Consider the following 19,941-nt stretch of genomic DNA (forward strand, 5'->3'; position numbering starts at 1 on the left):
CAGATGATGTCATTAATGTCTACGACCATACCAAGACAAACATGAATTGGTTCAACTAGTCTATAATTTTGATCAATCGGTATATATTTCTGTCAATTAAGAAATTGATCAAAGAGTGAAATCATGAGTTCTATTCCTCGCATGTTCACAATCGGTCAGAGAAATCGTTCATATAATTTATTTCCTAGGCAAAAGGACTAGGAGAAGATAATTAATGGAATTGACTTCCCTAATGGGATGTGAACATATATAGTAACAACTCCTTCGCCGAAAATCGAACACGAGGGGTCTAGACGACGAGAAGCGGTAGGTAGAATTAAGCCATAATTTAGACATTATTGAGTCTACTAAAATATTTAAGGTTGGTTTGGTTATACAAAACTAAATTACTGATCTCTTCTTATCTCATATAATTTTTATAATTTTTTTAAACTCTCACATAAAAATAATAATCAATTCAATTTTTTTAAATTTTAAAATAAAAATTAAATTATTATAATATTTTATTCAATTTTTAATAAAAATATTTTATATCATCTTATCTAAACTGCGTAACCAAATGAATTTATATACACTTAATTAATAATAACAATCTAAAATGAATATATACTCAGAATTTGAAATCATAACTTCGTAAGTGTCAAACCATTCGAGAGAATGATAATAGACCATTGAACGAGGAAACATGCTGAATAGCATAAAAAATAGGTGCTGGACAACGTACACATTAAAATATAAAACACAAATAAAGGGCAGCAAAAAAAAAACAAAAACAAATTGATGGGAAGAGGGGTCCATGTATACATACACAAGGCAAGACCCATTGCTAATAAATACACATGGAGGGGGGGTTAGGTAGGTGTGACGGCCTTGATGGAGGGAACGCTTGGTGATTGAACGTGAGGTGGAGCATGCTTCTACATCGATCTCCTTCCCCTTTCAAACCAAACACCTTCCCCCATCTGCAGACCTGCTTTGCTCTTTTATCTAACCTCTCTTACACCCACGCTACCTTTACCTAACCCCCACCCCCAATCTCTTTCTTCTTTGTATTTATTTCTCTTCCCAATTGCTCTTCTTCTGTCACACTCTAATTAAACCTCGATCGATCTCTCCCCTACCCTCATGCACACACCACTTTGAAACACAAGTTAAACAAACAGATCATTGCAGATTACACGCCATGGTTTCTGTTGTTTCTTCTAGTTCCATTGAACCGCAGACCCAAGATTACTCTCCTAAAATATCCCACTCCCAAAACCATGAAGCTTCTGAAACTGGTCGTGTGTTCAGATCGAAGTTACCTGACATCCCCATCTCCAATCACCTCCCTCTCCATACCTACTGCTTCGAGCACCTCTCTGAGTTCTCTGATAGACCCTGTTTGATCGTCGGTTCCACCGGGAAATCCTACACTTTTGCTGAAACCCACCTCATCTCGCAGAAGGTTGCAGCTGGGTTATTTAATCTTGGCATCAGGAAAGGAGATGCCATCATGATTCTTCTCCAAAACTGCGCGGAGTTCGTCTTCTCTTTCATCGGCGCTTCTATGCTCGGAGCAGTTACCACCACTGCTAACCCGTTCTACACTTCGGCAGAAGTTTTCAAGCAATTCAGGGCGTCCAGAGCTAAACTGATCATTTCCCAGTCTCATTACGTGGACAAGCTTCGGGAACCCGCTGAGGACTACCCGAAACTCGGGGAAGATTTAACAGTGATCACGGTGGATGATCCGCCGGAGAAGTGTTTGCACTTCTCGGTTCTCTCCGAGGCCAACGAGAGCGAAATTCCAACAGTTTCAATCGACCCGGAAGATCCGGTGGCGCTACCATTCTCCTCGGGGACAACCGGACTTCCCAAAGGAGTAGTTCTCACCCATAAGAGCTTGATAACAAGCGTAGCTCAGCAGGTCGACGGAGAGAACCCAAACCTGTACTTGAAGCCGGAAGACGTCGTGTTATGCGTGCTTCCTCTGTTCCACATATACTCATTGAACAGTGTTCTTCTCTGCTCTCTGAGAGTTGGAGCTGCTGTTTTGCTGATGCAGAAATTCGAGATAGGTTCTTTATTGGAGCTGATACAGCGGCATCGGATTTCGGTGGTGGCAGTGGTGCCGCCACTGGTGCTGGCGCTGGCAAAGAACCCTATAGTGGATAAGTTCGACCTTAGCTCCATTAGAGTGGTGTTGTCTGGGGCGGCGCCGCTGGGGAAGGAGTTGGAGGAGGCTCTCCAGAGCAGGATTCCTCAAGCCATTTTTGGCCAGGTTCGTGTGTGTCTATATATACACTACGTTGACTCGAATGCAAGGAATAGTTTTCTGGTGATAATTTTTTATTATAATATTTGGAAATCTGGACCTTGTGGTGTTGACACGTGGAAAATATTTAAGTTTTGTTTCTAGTTACAGTGGCAGATTTTTAAAATGATCAATATTTTCTATCCAAATTCTTGGATTTGGAATAAATATAAAAAATTATTATAAATATAAAAAGATTATATAAAAATAAATTTATAAATTAATATGATTTTATATGATGTATTAAATATATTTTATTAAAAGTTAATTTTATAATATGACGTCCATTAGGTTACATCAGTCACCTAAGTTATAAATCTTTTTTTGTGTAATTACTTTGTAGCTAAATTATTTCTTATAAATTTATATTGAATATTGAATATGAAAAATGGATGCAGGGATATGGGATGACAGAGGCAGGGCCGGTGCTATCGATGTGCCTTGGGTTCGCAAAGCAGCCATTTCCAACCAAGTCAGGCTCATGCGGCACAGTGGTTAGAAATGCAGAGCTCAAAGTCATTGACCCTGAAACTGGTTCCTCCTTTGGCTTTAATCAACCTGGCGAGATTTGCATTCGTGGATCTCAGATTATGAAGGGTACTCCTTCCTTTAAAAATAGTCTTAAGCGTATTAAAAATGCTAAATTCAATGACTTTAATAGTTATTATATATAATCCAATTACTTCTCTTAATTGTCAACCATATTATAAAATCGAAGTAAAGAGATATATACAATTCATGCATGGTTAGGATATTTTTGTCACGCTACCCGCTAGCTTGATTTTTGCATTAAACATACTTACCTAGCTAATTAATGTCCCACCAATGAATAAATCACAGGATATTTGAACGATCCTGAGGCCACAGCAAGCACCATAGATGATGAAGGTTGGCTCCACACAGGTGACATAGGCTACGTAGATGATGACTACGAGATTTTCATTGTTGACAGAGTGAAGGAGCTCATCAAATTCAAAGGCTTCCAGGCATGTCTTGTCCAGAATTTGTACCATTTATTTCCTAAATGTTTGCTTGTTGAGAAAATTTATTTGTTATCCGGCTTAGTACTGTCATATCAAACACATTACTAATACAGAAGTCTGTCACATCAATTAACATAAAAATATTTATGTTTTGAACCTTTATGTCTAGTAAAACCTTTTTATTCTTGTATTTCAGGTGCCCCCAGCTGAGCTTGAGGCCCTTCTAGTCAGCCACCCATCAATTGCGGATGCAGCTGTTATACCGTAAACTTAATATCAGACTATACTCTTTAACTTGTTAAATAGCTATAAAGTATAGTAATTATTAAGTAGTTTGAAATCTATTGTATCACTCTCTCCTTTAATACTGCCATCCTATCATAGATGTGATGTTATCACATTGTTAATGTTTTTGTAAAAATTTTAATTACATTGTATATGATGATAGGATGAGAGAACCGTGTCATTCATATTAGATTCCTAGAAATTGGAGTACATGATAACTTTCTCACAAAGTGCAAAGCTTTCCTGTGTACAGGAAATAAGTTTGTCTAAAATTTGTAATGTTAACAGGCAAAAAAATGACGTCGCCGGGGAGGTTCCGGTTGCATTCGTGGTCCGATCAAACGGGTTTGAACTTACTGAAGAAGCAGTGAAAGAATTCGTAGCAAAACAGGTACAAAGGAATATTGCCTCAGTCCCCTCCTCTAAAGCAATCAATCTTTGACTTCAATCACACTAATAGAATGGTGGTGTGATTTTATTTTTGATTTTTGGTATCAAACAGGTGGTGTTTTACAAGAGACTGCACAAGGTCTACTTTGTTCATGCAATTCCAAAGTCTCCCTCTGGAAAAATTCTAAGGAAAGATCTTAGAGCCAAGTTGGCTACATCTTCTCCTATGCCTTAAAACCCTCTTTCTTGATTAATTAGCTTTCGATCCGCATTGAGGGAATTCTCTATCTTACCTTCATCACAACAGGACAGAGAAGTCATCATCCATATCCAAGCAATGCTATTTTTCTTTCTCTTTTCTGTTTTCTTTTTTATTTTTCTCTTCGTTTTCGTGCATGTGCTGTAATTTTGATGTGTAGTCACTACACTGTTTTTTCATAAAAAAAAGTGAATAAGTTGTTTTTTGTTGTTGTGTTGTTTCATTAGGATATCATAAAAATATATATTTTCACCCTCCAATTAGTTGGAATTTGTATTTTAAATTGCCACTACAAAAAGAGTTGCAATGTGCATATTTTATTCAGATTTGATGGTTAGATTGTATCACATAACCCATTTTCACTTATTTTCTATCTATCTTAACTGTTGAAATTAGACAAATATACTGTTTTTCATTTTTTTTAATTATTGGATGTGCAATTCATCTTTTTAGTAGCTTGAAATGCAAAGTGAAAAATGCTAATACTTGAAGGTCGAAGGTATATTTTCCCTATAATATCTAAAAATTCCAGACTTGACACAATAAAAAGTGCTAATACTTTGAAGGTGGAAGGTACAATCGTCGTGTCTAAGTTAACACGGTAAAAATTAATTACTAAACGGGTTAAGCGAGTCGGGTTGTATCATGTTATCTGTTAATTAAACAGGTTGGATTCAAATTTTAAGATCTGGCCTTTTTAATTAAACGGGTTGAGTTCGAATTGTTTCATATATATAATCTAATATTCATGATTCATGACTTGATACGACCAACACAAATTACATCTAACTTGAAAACTTTAACCTATGAATGGCAAACATCCTCATTTATTCAAGACATTCACCAACTCCCAAGGGTTGTACTAGAATAACAAGCTTTCAAAGTTGCCTGCAGTGGGAATCTGGCTTACTGAAAAAGAAATGAAAAAAAATTCTCAAAGTCCCCGTAAATGGGTTGATAAATTAGAAGTATAGTATTTGGTGGTCATTTATTATATATATAGGTGGTCATGAATTGAATAATTTGTTTAACCAAGCAACAGTGTTAAACACCCAACTAACCAAGTTATGCAGATCAGCCAAGTTGGACGATGATATATATATATATATATATATATATATATATTTTAAGAAGAGACGATAGTCACAAGATCAAGAGTGACCTTGGCCTACATTATTAAAAAATCATCGTTTATGACGAAGGAATATCATAATAAACAAATCAAATCACTTGAGAAGCGTACAAAATAATCAATCATATTCTATCAACTCGGTTGCCGTAATATAAACTCTTCCATTAAACCAAACTTTACACAAAAAGAATAAAGATGTTGATATTAAGGCCCCATAACTTAGGCTTCGTTTGTTTTCAGAAAACATATCATCTCATCTCATCTAATCATTACAATTTTCTAACTTTCAATATAAAATAAAATAAACAATTCAATCTTTTGAAATCTCGAGACAAAAATAACATTAAAAAATATATTCTAATAATATCATTTTTGAAAACAAACGAGCCGTTAATAACTTATAGCCAACGAAGATGCTGGTGCAAAGGAGGCCGCAAAAGAAGGAAATAGCATGAGAAAATAGTTTACTTCAAGGTGCATTATAATCTAAGGGGTTTTGCCATGCATGCTTAAAAACGTAAGAAAAACGTACAAAGTTAAAGCCACGTGAGTGCAATCTGACAATGTGAACAAGTAAACGGAAAAGTAAGCAAACAAAACAAAAATAAATCTTCACAATTTCTTCACACTCCACATTTTATATTTTTTAAATTTTTATTATTTCTTTCTTTTATCAAATATTTATTATATAAATAATAAATTAAAAGTGTGAAATAATTTAAAAAAATAAACTCAAAAAAATATTAAAAAATTTTAAAATTTAAAAAAATATAAAGTGTGGAGTATGACAGAAATTATATAGCAAAACTCACAAAATAATAAGCAAATGGAAAAGTAAAAGTAACGGAAAATAAGAGAAACGAAAAAGTAAAAGAAACAAGAATGCACAAACGGAAATGAATTTCTCTAAGAAAAAGCAATGCTAGAGAGTCCGTTTTATTTTTATTTTTTATTTTTACTTAATGAGTAAGAAAATATTATTTAATAATATTTTGAATTTCTATTTAAAAGTGTTAAAACATAATGTAACAAAAATATAAAAATATAAAAAAAAAATTAAAAAAATGGGGCAAAAAAATGGGGAGCCCAAAAGGGGCTCCTAGCTTTCTTCAAAAAGAAAAGCAAGCAACAGAAAACGCCCCCAACCCATCGCCCCAACCCATCAACGCCTCTTCAAATGAAGAAAATGAAGAAAAAACTTCAGCGAAGTGAAATTTTAGATTTCATCGAAAACATAACGAAAATGAAGAAAAAATTCCAGCAAAATGAAATTTTAGATTTTCCTAATTTTCCAAATGATGCTAAATAGAATGACTAAATTTGATTATATTATATCCTTATCATAAAAAATGATGGGTAGGAAACTGAGTCAATTTTAAGAATCTATTATATTCAATAACGATAAAAAAAATTACAGTTGAGCCATATTTGAGTTTATACTCTAAAATGAGTAGTCAAAAGTATAATTGGTGCTCTATAAAATCAATACATGACGTACCAATAATACCAAAATAAAATCATGAAAATAAGGCCATGACGTATCTATAATACCAAAATAATACATGACGTATCAATACATGTCCACCACATTGACTTTTGAAATCATGAGGCCAACCCGCAAATATTACAAAACACACAAAATAAAATAAGTATCTACCATTGTTGCTATCAAAATGAGTGGGTCAACCTGAAAATAAGGTACTTAACAATATTAATATCAGTCGATTGTTGTTAATGAAAAAAATTCACGTCTTCACATTAGACTAAAGTGTTTACCAATATTAAGATTTACATCTTCACCGTGTCTATGTCGCTCATCAACTTATATGGCGGAAGATGCACCAAGATGTGTACTCGTTTGACTCCAAATATAGTGATCCTAAAAATAAAGAATAGTAACATCTTATTAGTGATCTTAAAACTAAATAATAGTGATCCTAAAACCAAAAAATAGTGATCTTAAAACATACTCTGGAAAGACTTAACTGATGCTGTATTTGATAGCATTGAAGGTGCGTAAAGGTTTGCTTCCTCAGCGGGCTTCAATTTAGACTGCATAGGTACACAAAGTTATAAATCAAATAGATTATATTAGTCTATTAAAAATGAAATACAATGAAATCCAACATTTTTTTCTTTTTGCCTTCGATTTATTAACAACCTTTTCCACAGTGGAGGCTTTTTGCTTAAATGGGGGCCTACCCTTGCTTCGGGCAACTAATGGGTTTAGCACTATATTGCTTCCCCCCGAATCATTTGGGCATGCATCAATAGGATCACGAGACGTTGTGTTGCCACTGCATTGATTTCCACTACGTACAAAGTCAACTTTCAACATATCCAAATGTCTCATTAGTCTGTTGCAACTTTGCTCACTTTCCGATTTTGACAATGCAATTTCAGAAAATATTTTTGTGAGTCTATCAAATATTTTTACTTTAGGATTTTTCACCAGATCCACATAACTACTCTTTACTAGAGTATATTTCATTTTCAGGTCCTTTCTCCAGCGATTAAGAATGTATTTCGAGCGCAAGAATGTCTTGTCAAACATTGTTAGAATACACTAGGCATGCCTACGTATTATTTTCCGAAATTCAAATAATCTACAATTACATTCAACAATAAAATCATTCTCAATGTATGAAACCCAAAACACCACTCGTTTAATGTACCCATCTGTCACTTTCACCTCGTCAATAATCTTATAAGTATGGACTGGATCTTCACAATTGACTAAAGAAGGTTGACAATATAAAAACCCATGAAACTCATCTTAAACTTCTTTAAACTTTACGTTAGTGTACAATGATTGAAATTGCTTCTCAATAGAGTAATAAGTTATACATGTATATTGGGTATAGAAAGAACTAAAATCTGCTGTTATCTCATTGTCTACTTTTCTTTTCAAAGCATTGACATATTGCTTATCAAATTGCTTCAAGTCTTTGAGTTAACAGGATCATTCAAGAATGCGTTTATAATTTTGTTTCTTTTGCTTATATTTTATTGTATTTTGAAGAGGCGCGCTTTTACGTTTGCTTATATTTTATTGTCTTCTTTTCCATCACGTTTCTGTTTCTTTTAACTTTTCCGTTTGTTTCCTCCTTTCGTCTTATGTTGCCGTCACGTGTTTCTTTAATGGTACGACATTTTTCGGTTTTCTAAGTATACAAAGCATTTTCCTAATGTAAATTTTCTTAGGACAATATTTCCTCCCACTTGTAATGGTATACATATGGATTATTGGTGAATTTGCCTCTAAAATATAATAAAGTTCATAACAAGTCCGTTTGGTTATATATAAACGGAATTAAATCCAAATATCCTTAGATTTTATTATTCTACTAATAGATTAAAAATATGTTTTTCGTAGAATGAACAGATTTTAATAAAAAATTTTAAAGAAATAAAATATTTTTGAGAAATAGAGAATTTCAAAATTTACTACTATGATTATAAACTTGTAGGCCATGGGATTTATTTATATATGACTAAAGTATACTAACAAAAGCTTTTCTTTTAAAAGATTAAGGCCTCGTTTGTTTTGAGAAAACATCTCATTTTATCTCATCTAATCATTACAACTTTCTAAATTTTTAATAAAAAATAAAATAAACAGTTCAATTTTTTCAAATCTCAAAATAAAAATAATATTAAAAAATATATTATAACAATATTTTATTCAACTTTTTAACTTTAATCTCAACTCATCTCATCTCATCTCATCTCCGAAAACAAACGAGGCCTAAGATCGGACTCGAATAGGTACACCTATTGCCTAATCACACAACATTCTTGACATGATCCTCAACTATTAGGGTCAATATTGGTGCTTAATAACACTAAGCCATTTACCAATTATGATCCATAAAGTCTACTCAAATTGTTATAACTATAAACATATGCTTATAAACTTTTCTTAATTTCTGTTTTTCTAAAATAACTCATAACTTACAAAATAAATTTAAAAAATACTATTAATAATATATATAATATAAAATTATTTTGAGAATATTTCACAAGAGATACTGATATTTAAGCTAGAGGACTAATGAATATAGAATTATAAATTATAGAGAATTTAGTAAAGGGACAGAGAAACCAACCACACGTGGATATATGGAGTCACCTTGGCTTGGTGCTTTCTACGGGTGGAGAGCTGCTCTCCCTGTCCTGGTTTGGGCTAAGGGTATAATTGGTCCAATTCAATCGGTTTTGGAGGAGAATTTTGGGCCAAACCGATTTCCAGAAATTTTAAGTGGACTAGATGAGTAAGGCTTTTAGACCGAACATGACCGGCTTGGTTTGTTTCGATCGATTTTATCTGGGTGTTTTGGTCCGGGTCAATTTTTATTTTTTTAAATTTTGACAAAAACTTATATAAAATGATAAAATAATTTAAGTGAATGATATAGTCCAAGTAATTAATAGTTAAGTTGTCTAAGTATATAAATTAGGTATTATAATTAAGTATAGTAAATAAATACGTTAATAGTATGTATACTATCAATAATTAATAGTTAATACATTACCTTAAAATTAGGAGAAATCGGTCCGGTCCAATCCGCAGGGGATGATGGACACTGGACCATTAGCTATCAATCTGGTCGGTCCGGCCCAGTTATTTTGTTTCATCTTTTTTTTTTTTTCAAATAAATTAATGAAAAAATTATTTAAATTAATAAAATTAAAATAAAATGAATTATTAATGTGGATTATATAACTAACTCATTAAAAATAATACTTAACTATAATTATATTTGTGATGTTGATAGTTACTACTTACTAACTTAGACTTTACTCTTTAGCATGCTTAATTATTAATAATGTCTTACATTTTATATATGGTTAATGAATATCAAATAATTTCATTGTATATAGTTTATTCATGCTTTCTTGCAACCAAGGATGACTCAATACAAATTGAAGCCTAAGGTGAAATTTAAGCGAATAATTCGTAATTATAATACAATAAGATATAAATTATTATATGGAATATTTTCAATAAAATGAGATTTTATTTAAAATCTTTAAATATAGTTTTTGTAAATTTATATTTAAAACAACTTAAATGAAGTCTCAATTTAGATTTTGTGCCTCAATTTAGCAAGATCTTAAAAAAATTATTTAAAATATAAATAACTCAATTGTATTACTTATAAAAAAATCATTGTATTAAATATTAAATTTAGTATTATGGGGCCTTGCACACATTGAAAACTATAAAAATTATTTATAATTTTATTTAATAAAATGGTTTTTATTTTTTTAAAAAATAAAAAAAATCTCATTTTTATTTTTGGGGGCCTTACATAAGATGAGGGCCTTACGCAATGGCCTTACCATTGAGCCGGCCTTGCTTGCAACCTAGGTATTTAAAAAAAACTTAACTAATTACTTTAATTAAGTGTAAATAGTAGAGTATGTATGAATGTATTTACATATAATGACATAAATTATTATATGATTTATGATATATTATTGATTTATAGCATATATTATTTAACATCTTATATGGTCAATACTAATAGATTAGATGAAAATTACATAATTAACTTATACATTTATTATATAAAATAATATATTATATATATAAAAAATATTTTTTTAAAGAAATAAATATGGTTTGGTGGTGTTTCGGTTCAGTCAAGTTCAAGAATCATAGACCCTGAGATCGGATCGAAATCCATCGGTCCCCTAGATGGAGAATCGAAACCGACGAAGCCAATTTTCGATTCGGTCCGGTCCAATTCGAACCGAAAATTTTACAACCCTACTTAAAATTCTAAAACTTTAATTTTTAAATAATTGAAGTATAAATAATTAGGCTACAAGAGAATTAAATAATTCTTTATAATTTGTTAGAATAAAATTACATAATTACTTATTTTTTATTTAATTTCTTTCCTTTCTTGGATCCAAACTTATTGATTCCTTAATTGGTCTGTTCTGGACCAATCGAAACAGTTCGATAGTTTTCTTGATCTGAAAGGAAAATCTACACTCTAGGCCCGATTTGAGTAGTAAAAAATGTTTCATCTTATTTAATTATTATAATTTTTTTAAATTTTTACATAAAATATAATAAATAATTTAATTTTTTCAAATCTTATAATAATAATAATATTAAAAAAATAATATTTTATTTAACTTTTAAATTTTATTTCTACTCATCTTATTTTAACTCATTATCCAAATGACACCTTAATTGTGGCCAAGTGGCCATGTATCCCTTTCTCGACCTATCTACCTCTATTTGTTTACATCCCTGCCCCTGATTCAAAAGTTATACTATGCAAAAATTAAATAATACATATAAGTATAATTTTACTTATAAAACTTATTTTTTTGAATTTATTTTAAAAATTAAAATTTTTAATTTTTAATTTCATAATTTTTAACATATCAATAACTGACAAGTGTATAAGTAAAATTTTTGTAAATTTTTCTTTAAATACATTTAACATTTTTCAAAATTAAAAGTTCAAATATATCAGCCTGTGTAATCAGTGTTTAATTGAAGAAATATTTTTTAAAAAAATAATAAAACAATAAGAAAATTAAGATGAGCAAAAAATAGACGTGTCATAAATTCAAATTAGACAGTATTTATTACCAATTATAAAATCCCCAACCTAAAAGGCTAAAACCGCCACAAAACCCTGAAAATAAAGAAGACACAAAACCTGCCATAAACGGTAAACCCTAAACCCCTGACTCCATCTCTCTCTCTCTCTCTCTCTCTCCAACCTTCTACGGTAACATAAGCGAGTCTTTGATAATTTGATTTCCATATTCTTGCTCTGCAAGTCAAGCCTCCTTCCCACATTTTCTTTCAGACCCTTAAAAGCCCATCTCTTGGGGTTTATTTGAAAACCCAGCAGGAGAACAAGGAGAAGCAAAAATGGCTAAATCATATGCGCTGGGGCTCCTATCTACAGCACTGGCAGCCGCGGCCACGTCCTCTTCCACCTTATCATCCCAATCTCACTTAGCTTATGCTGATGGGTCTTTCAAACTCTCTCCAATTTCTCCTCCTTCTTCTGAGAAATCACAGCCGTCCAATCCGCCGGCGGCTAATTCCGAGTCTTCATCTCCGTCCAGGGTTCGGAATGATAATCCGAGGACGACATCGGCGGGGTTTGACCCAGAGGCATTGGAGCGGGGGGCCAAGGCTTTGAGGGAGATCACCAATTCCGCTCATGCCAAGAAGGTTGGCTTGCTGTTATCTTGCAAAAGAGTTTTCTTTTCCTTCTGATTTATTTTTTATTCTATTGCCATCAATGGTGTTCCATTTCTCGACGTGTTGTTATTGTGGTTTTTGTGCAATTTCAGCAAATGGTTTTCGGTTGTTTTATGGGTTCTAATTGGGATTTGTGTTTTCTTATGATGAGGTGTTGTAAATGGGTTTTTAATGGTTTCCTATGCATTTGCTTTTCAAATTGAGTTCGGGTTTAGTTTGACTTTAAGCAGTTTTAAGTGTTGTAAGGCAAGGAGAGAAACAAGAAGAAAATACAATTTGGGTATTTGGTAAAATGACTTAGTGATGTCAGTCCAGCCAAGTAGGCATATAACTGGTGAGATGAGGAAAACAAAATAAAAGAAGCAAAAATATAAAATTTTGTTCAGGTTTGCTTTGTTGAGTTACGTTATTTGATCTTTCATAAATGAAATTATTGTCTTAGTCTCAGTCGTTTTGTAAGATTATTTTTGGGTATTTGAGCGTTTTTTTATTTGAAAAAGTTGTATTTTTTGGTTACAATAATGGAAGTTCAGAATTATGGCAATAGTTTTTGGCTTAAATGACACCACTTACATGCTTAAAATCTGACATGCTTCAGAATTAAAACATGATTGTTTATTTTTCATCAGAACATCCAAATAGTGCGTGGTCATTTCAGAAGTCCTCACCCACCAAATTCAGTTTTGATTGTCATTCTTTTGATGCGTCATTCATCCTTCAAAAAGCAGAAAACATATTATTTATTTTTACTGTCGGTTTCCTTAGAATTGATGACTTGTGGAGGAAATTAGTGGTTTCTTTTGTTGGTATAGGTGTTTGAAGTTATCAAGAAGCAAGAAGAGACAAGGCAGGTGGAGATGGAATCAAAGGTTGCAGAGTTCAAGGCTGTGCAAGCTCAAGCTGAGACTGTAAGATATCTTTTTGCTTGTTCCTTCTTGATTAAAGTACAACTAGCTAAATTAAAGCTATGACCTGCCCGCATGTTCATCCTGAAACAATAAGATATTGTATAGAAAGTGCCTCAATATTTGCTAGCCAGAAAGCTGTTTTGGAGATTGGCACTTTTGAATATTTCCTAGTTCCTTCAATGCAAATCCTCGGTATAATAGAGTATGTGCTCTTCTGAGCAGGTTTTTTCTTTTTCTTCTATGTGGATTTTATTAGCTTTTAATCACAGTTCTCTTGTGAATTTAAAGTAGGTCCTAGTGTGGCTTTTTATTGGTTCGACCGGGACTTTATTTATTTATTTTTTGATAAGTAAAAATATTATATTTATATATTAAAAGGAATAATCAAGTACATTGAATGTATACAAGAGAACACCTTGCCCATAATAGAAAAACCCCTAATAACCCAAAAAGCCCGTGAAAAACAACCCAACCAAGACTTTATTTATAAAATAGACTTGTTAGTTTAATGATGTTTCATCTCACGTTCCAAGTGTTTAGCTGATCAATTATAGACTTGATAGTTTGATGATGTTCTCTTGCTTTTGTGAAAGCCATAACCTTACTGGAAAAAATAGCCTTTAGCCTACAGGGTGGTGGTCACTGTCCTTGACTTCTGGTGCTTCGAAACTTCTTAAAATTTTATCTTGAATTTGAATTGAACCAAGTGACTACTCTCCACTATTATCTAAGGTTTGTGACCTTTTTCTTTGTCTTCAAGGAAATGCCGAACTGACAGCTTAATGCTAGAACTTGAGCTGTGTGTAGGAATGGAATTATTCACTGGCTGAATGGGTTGGATATTCAAGCATTGTACTTAATCAGATCACTAGCTATTCTTTGATGTTTTTCTTCCTCAATTGGAACATATTACTTGCTAATAGTCATCATTCTGTCTGTCTTTTTCACTTTTGGTTACTTTTCCTGTTGTCCGTGGTGGCATGTCATTAGCTAACAAATATTTTGGCGTGGCTGACCTTGCTTGTTCAGATCATTGTTGCATTTTTCGTTTGATATTTTTTTTATAGGTAAAATAAGATTTTACTTGGGGTGATGGTTCGCTTGATATAAATGTTGTGGCGGTAGCAATCTTACTTTGTCAGAGTCATTGTTCAAGTCAGTACCAGTTTTGTTTGCTATATCTGGTGGTGGCAGGTTGCTGAGTACACTTGTTTGAGAAAGACTAGTCTTAATGAATTATTTTGATAGAAGTGATTAAACTGCCGATATAACTCTGGGTGGTGGGCTTCTAAAGATTTGTGAACTTGATTAGATGCAAATTACACTTATAAAAAATTAGATGCAAATTACTAACATAGATCTTTTAAGAATGTGTTTATTATTATTATTGTTGTTGTTGTTTGGGAGCCATGTAGGACAAAAAAGGGACTGTAAATTGCTTCTCCTCACAGTCACAAACCAATAGCTAATTTGCTTATTTTTTATGAGCCTCATATATATTGGATTTTCTTCTTAGCTCTTTATTCAGATAAATTCTGGTGTGCAGGGGAAGGGGTAACTCCTTGTATACTTGGGCTACGCCTACTTTTCTATCAATAAAATCTTATTTTACGTATCACAAACAAGGTGATGTATACAGAACTTTTCAGTGAGGAACCAGTCACCTTCAGTCACTCAAATAGGGTCAAAGAAGCAGGCTTTTAAGCTCTTTCATGAGTGTGCTTGGACTGGGTACATGCACCCAGATTTGTGTGTAATAACTTATTCTTGATATAATGAGAGTATCAGACCAAGCTATTTTTAACTGGTGTACCGATCAGTTTTGAAATTCTCTGTTCTGTTATTTGGCAGGAGAGACAAAGGGTAATATATGATGAACAGAAGAAGCTAGCTCAGCATCAAGCACAAACAAAATCCCAAATGGCTCGGTATGAGGATGAATTGGCAAGGAAGAGAATGCAGGCAGAAAATGAGTACCAGAGAGCGAGGAATCAAGAGCTTGTAAAGCTGCAAGAAGAATCATCAATTCGGCAAGAACAAGCTCGGCGAGCAACAGAAGAACAGATTCAAGCACAACGTCGGCAAACAGAGAGGGAGAAGGCTGAGATAGAACGTGAAACAATTAGAGTGAGGGCTATGGCAGAAGCAGAAGGGAGAGCCCATGAAGCAAAGTTAGGTGAAGAGGTTAACAGGCGAATGCTGGTGGAACGTGCCAACGCAGAGAGAGAGAAATGGATATCTGCCATAAATACTACTTTTGACCATATTGGAGGTATGAAAATAATTATATTGTTTAATTCGACTTAAGAAGGGCTTGGTTCGCTATATATAATTAATAATTATGAAAAAAAAACTTATTGACTTGATCTCATGAATTAATCGAACCCTACTCTGTTTTTGGGTTTGTCAACTGGTCTTCTTTAACTTTTGAAAGGGAGGGGGGGGGGGGGGGGGGGGGGGGGGAGGGGGGGGGGGGGGGGGAGGACTTTGCTTTTTACATTGTTAAGCATCATGGGTAAATGTTCATTCTGTCATCATATCCCATCATGGAGTCCCAAAACGCATAATATCTTGCATAATGAAGTGTACTAGGGTGACCAAGGTGTTCAGATACTCCTCATGCCTTGCACTCCAGTAGTCCAGTTATGAGTTGTAGATCCTGACGGTTGGGGTTGGGTGTTCGGGTAGAGTTTTAGTTCTACGAGAAACAAGGGTTGGGGACCGGTCTGGTGTATTTTGGATTGTTCGTTTCATGGGCTTTTTGGGCAAGGTGCTTTCTTGTATACATTCAGTGTACTTAGTTTCTCCTTTGATATATAATATTTTTTACTTATAAAAAAAAGAGTTGTAGATCCTGACGGAGACGTGGCCTTTGATTCAGCTAGCCAATCTTCTTTCCCATCCTTGATTCCTGCCATAGATGACTTACCAAAGTTAAATTTAATTACGACTTAGGTTAACTGCAGTTAAAAATTTTGTCAGTTTTTCTATGGCATTCCTTTTTTTCCCCCCTTGATAAAGGTGTAACTTAGTGCGGAGCCATCCATCTTCTGCAGGGGGTTTGAGAGCCATTCTAACAGATCAAAATAAGTTGGTTGTATTTGTTGGAGGAGTGACAGCTCTAGCAGCAGGGGTTTACACAACAAGGTACGTGTTAAAATAGTACTAGGGGATTGGAATATACTGTCCTTTTCATATTTGTAGGTGCCTTTTTTTCCTTCAAAAGATTGGCCTGGTTTGGTTTGGTAGATTAGATGAGATCATCTTCTAATCATTACAACTTCCCCAAATTCCCATACAAAATATAATAAACAATTCAACTTTTTCACAGCCCAAAATACAAATAATATTAAAAAATTAGATTCTAACAATATTTTATTCAACTTTTAACTTTTATCTCATCTCATCTCATCTGTGTAATCAAACCAGGCCGGAGATATCTTGGTCAGCTGTTAATAAAAGAAAGACCTATTTTGTTAGCTGCATGCATGGGCATATTTTTTGGACGTTCTGATAAAACCCTTTTAACTTTAATGTCTTAGTAATTGGGCTGCTAAACTCACAAGGAAAGATTTGCATTCTAAACGATAGCAGATTCAGGCGATTTGCTTGAGTTTTAGTATTGATAAGAACTTTGTTGATTATATACTAGTTGTATTATTTTGTTTGTGATTTTCTATCTTTCAAGTTATGGCTTATGCAGGTTGCTTTTATTCATTGCAGAGAAGGTGCAAGGGTGATATGGAGCTATGTTGATAGAATACTGGGACAACCATCACTGATTAGAGAGTCCTCCAGAGGGAAATACCCTTGGTCAGGCTTGTTTTCTCGTGCCATGAGCACGCTTTCTCGTGGTGCTGATAAGGGATCTTTGAAAAATGGGAATGGGTTTGGTGATGTAATTTTACACCCTTCTCTTAAAAAAAGGATTGAACAGCTGGCTGGTGCAACCGCCAATACAAAATCCCATCAGGCACCATTCCGCAACATGCTCTTCTATGGTCCTCCAGGAACGGGAAAAACAATGGCTGCTAGAGAGCTGGCTCGTAAATCGGTATGAGATCTTACTTGCAACCATTAGTCCATGCCCTTCTTAAGGCATATACATGAATGCTTTTATGTATTAGTATGTATGGTGGGAGGATGGTTGAGTGGTTAACAAAGTGATGCACATCTTGCTTGCTTCCATAAATTTAACCATGAATAAAAAATCTGATGAACTGTGGAATTGAAATTTATTTATCAAGTCTATGGATGTGCTTTGATAAGTTGATAGATAATTTTTTATGGTGAATACTGTTGGTCTAGTCTGGTCTAGGGTGAAAAAACCCCTCCGCTAGACCGGACCAAAAACCAAATTTCTATACTCTCTTAGACCGAGACCGACCGATTACTGGTTGGTTTTTTCGGTCTGGACCGAAATTCTTACACTCCTATTTATCTGTGTCTAGCAGCTGAAAAACAACATATCCTACCACATTTTGGGTGCTATTGAGATGGATATTGAATACATGGACAAATGTACCATACTTATGGGTTGTTCTGAAGATATGACTCTGCTTTGTCATCATTATTGTTGATGTTGTCATCATCATCCTCTTTGTTAGCATCTTACTAATGTTTAATTCTGATGTTTCTAGGGACTGGATTATGCATTGATGACTGGAGGAGATGTTGCTCCATTGGGACCTCAGGCTGTTACGAAGATACACCAGTTATTTGATTGGGCCAAGAAGTCACGGAAAGGTTTATTGCTTTTCATTGATGAAGCTGATGCATTTTTGTGCGAGTAAGTTGCCAATTGTTTTTTCGCCTAATTTCTTTTGATAAGTAAAAATGTATTAAATTATTAATTCAATAGGCGTAGTCAAGTACACTGGATGTTGTTTTATCCTAATTAGGAAAATGAACAAAATTTATACCTAAGATATTCTCCAATCCTTCCCTGCCCTACCTGAACATCGTGTCAGGTTATGCTTGCCAGTTGCTTGCTTGACCTGATGTCCTTTATGAAACAATATGGCCAGTGTGTAGTGCTTTTTGGAATCATTCTCAGACGGAAGACAATGATTTTATAGTGGGGGCACCATAACATCTAACTGTACCTATTTATTAACTCCTGATCTTTTACTCTCTCTCAGGCTCTTCTTAAGTTCTCTATTCAATGTTCGTAATCGGTAGTATATATGGTGTTACTCAAATCTGGACGAGAATCTTCAAACCAATTGGTTCATAGGAAACCCTGGCTGAGGACTTGTATTTGTTGACCAAATTTTGCAGGCGGAACAAAACCTACATGAGTGAAGCTCAAAGAAGTGCACTCAATGCCCTCCTTTTCCGCACAGGTGACCAGTCCAAGGACATAGTACTTGCTCTCGCTACAAATCGCCCTGGTGATCTTGATTCAGCTGTGGCAGACCGTATTGATGAAGCTCTGGAATTTCCATTGCCTGGGGAACAGGAACGTTTCAAGCTTTTAAAACTGTACCTGGACAAGTACATAGCTCTGGCTGGAGAGAAGAAATCTAGTTGGTTCCAAAACTTATTCAGAAAGGAACAACAGAAGATAGAGATTAAGGGTTTGACTGATGATATATTAAGGGAAGCAGCAGCCAAAACCGAAGGATTTTCTGGAAGAGAAATAGCAAAATTGATGGCAAGTGTCCAAGCGGCTGTTTATGGGAGTGAGAATTGTGTGCTTGATCCAAGCCTGTTCCGAGAGGTAGTAGATTATAAAGTTGCAGAGCATCAACAGCGAAGGAAAATGGCAGCTGGTAAAGGTAGTGCATGACGTGGTCTATTACAAACAAGCAATGTTTGTATTATGTGGCCAAGCATTCATGGCAGGTTTTATCAGCGTGGCAGTTACTGTTAGGAATGGCCCATGTTTTTATTGTTTTGGGCATCATGATCTTCATCATTATTTTGGCCCCTTTTTGAGTTTGGGGATTTTGGTATTTCTCATCTTAGGTTCATTCAATGGGTAATGATCATGAAAGCGGCTGAAATATTGTATTTTTGTTGGTATAGTTTTTCGTTTATCTTTTTATCCCTTCAGAGGAGAAGAACTCGCAGCAGTATCTCATTTTCAATTCAAATAAAACACCGCTTGTTTTTCATGGAAGGCCATTACAGGCTATATACATATGATGGATTTTGACGGAAGCGTAAAATCTCTTCTTCCTTTCTGTTCTTGTCCGGAGTAAAACCTCTTGCTCATGCATCATAACGTACGAAACTTTTTATTTTTTTTGGGTGGCATTGTTGCCAATTTTTCTTTGGTTTTGGAGATTTGTTGATTAATCTTGTAACCCCAAGCTCGTTATTGTTTTCACGATTTTCCTCTGAGAAAAAATGTAGCTTTTGTTTTAATAAATTACAGGTTCACTCTTTGAAAAAAAAAGTTGTGGGATTGATAACCCGTGTGTCGGGACGTGCAAAA

At 34.1% G+C, this 19,941-nt stretch overlaps 2 protein-coding genes across 4 annotated transcripts; both read left to right on the plus strand.

Annotated features, from left to right (window-relative positions):
* The first annotated feature begins 902 nt into the window (after positions 1-902).
* LOC121255851 (4-coumarate--CoA ligase 2-like) lies at positions 903-4,420 on the plus strand. 3 transcript variants are annotated; one of them, XM_041156384.1, is made up of 6 exons: positions 909-2,263; positions 2,695-2,893; positions 3,137-3,282; positions 3,476-3,543; positions 3,853-3,955; positions 4,067-4,420. In XM_041156384.1, the coding sequence occupies exons 1-6, from the start codon at positions 1,184-1,186 to the stop codon at positions 4,187-4,189; spliced, it is 1,719 nt and encodes a 572-aa protein (XP_041012318.1). In that variant the 5' UTR covers positions 909-1,183; the 3' UTR covers positions 4,190-4,420. The 3 variants fall into 3 exon arrangements, with proteins under 3 accessions (XP_041012319.1, XP_041012320.1, XP_041012318.1); XM_041156386.1 differs by lacking the exon at positions 4,067-4,420 and having other exon boundaries at positions 907-2,263; positions 3,476-3,592; positions 3,740-3,947; XM_041156385.1 differs by lacking the exons at positions 3,853-3,955; positions 4,067-4,420 and having other exon boundaries at positions 903-2,263; positions 3,137-3,390; positions 3,424-3,543.
* A 7,576-nt stretch (positions 4,421-11,996) lies between these two features.
* LOC121256318 (ATPase family AAA domain-containing protein 3-B-like) lies at positions 11,997-19,638 on the plus strand. Its single transcript, XM_041157080.1, has 7 exons — positions 11,997-12,561; positions 13,404-13,499; positions 15,351-15,771; positions 16,556-16,646; positions 17,223-17,553; positions 18,140-18,288; positions 18,780-19,638. Exons 1-7 carry the CDS (start codon positions 12,253-12,255, stop codon positions 19,288-19,290), a joined length of 1,908 nt encoding a protein of 635 aa, XP_041013014.1. The 5' UTR covers positions 11,997-12,252; the 3' UTR covers positions 19,291-19,638.
* The last annotated feature ends 303 nt before the right edge of the window (positions 19,639-19,941 follow it).

The sequence above is a fragment of the Juglans microcarpa x Juglans regia genome, chromosome 3D (assembly GCF_004785595.1).
Source record: "Juglans microcarpa x Juglans regia isolate MS1-56 chromosome 3D, Jm3101_v1.0, whole genome shotgun sequence".
Classification (NCBI taxonomy): Eukaryota; Viridiplantae; Streptophyta; class Magnoliopsida; order Fagales; family Juglandaceae; genus Juglans; species Juglans microcarpa x Juglans regia.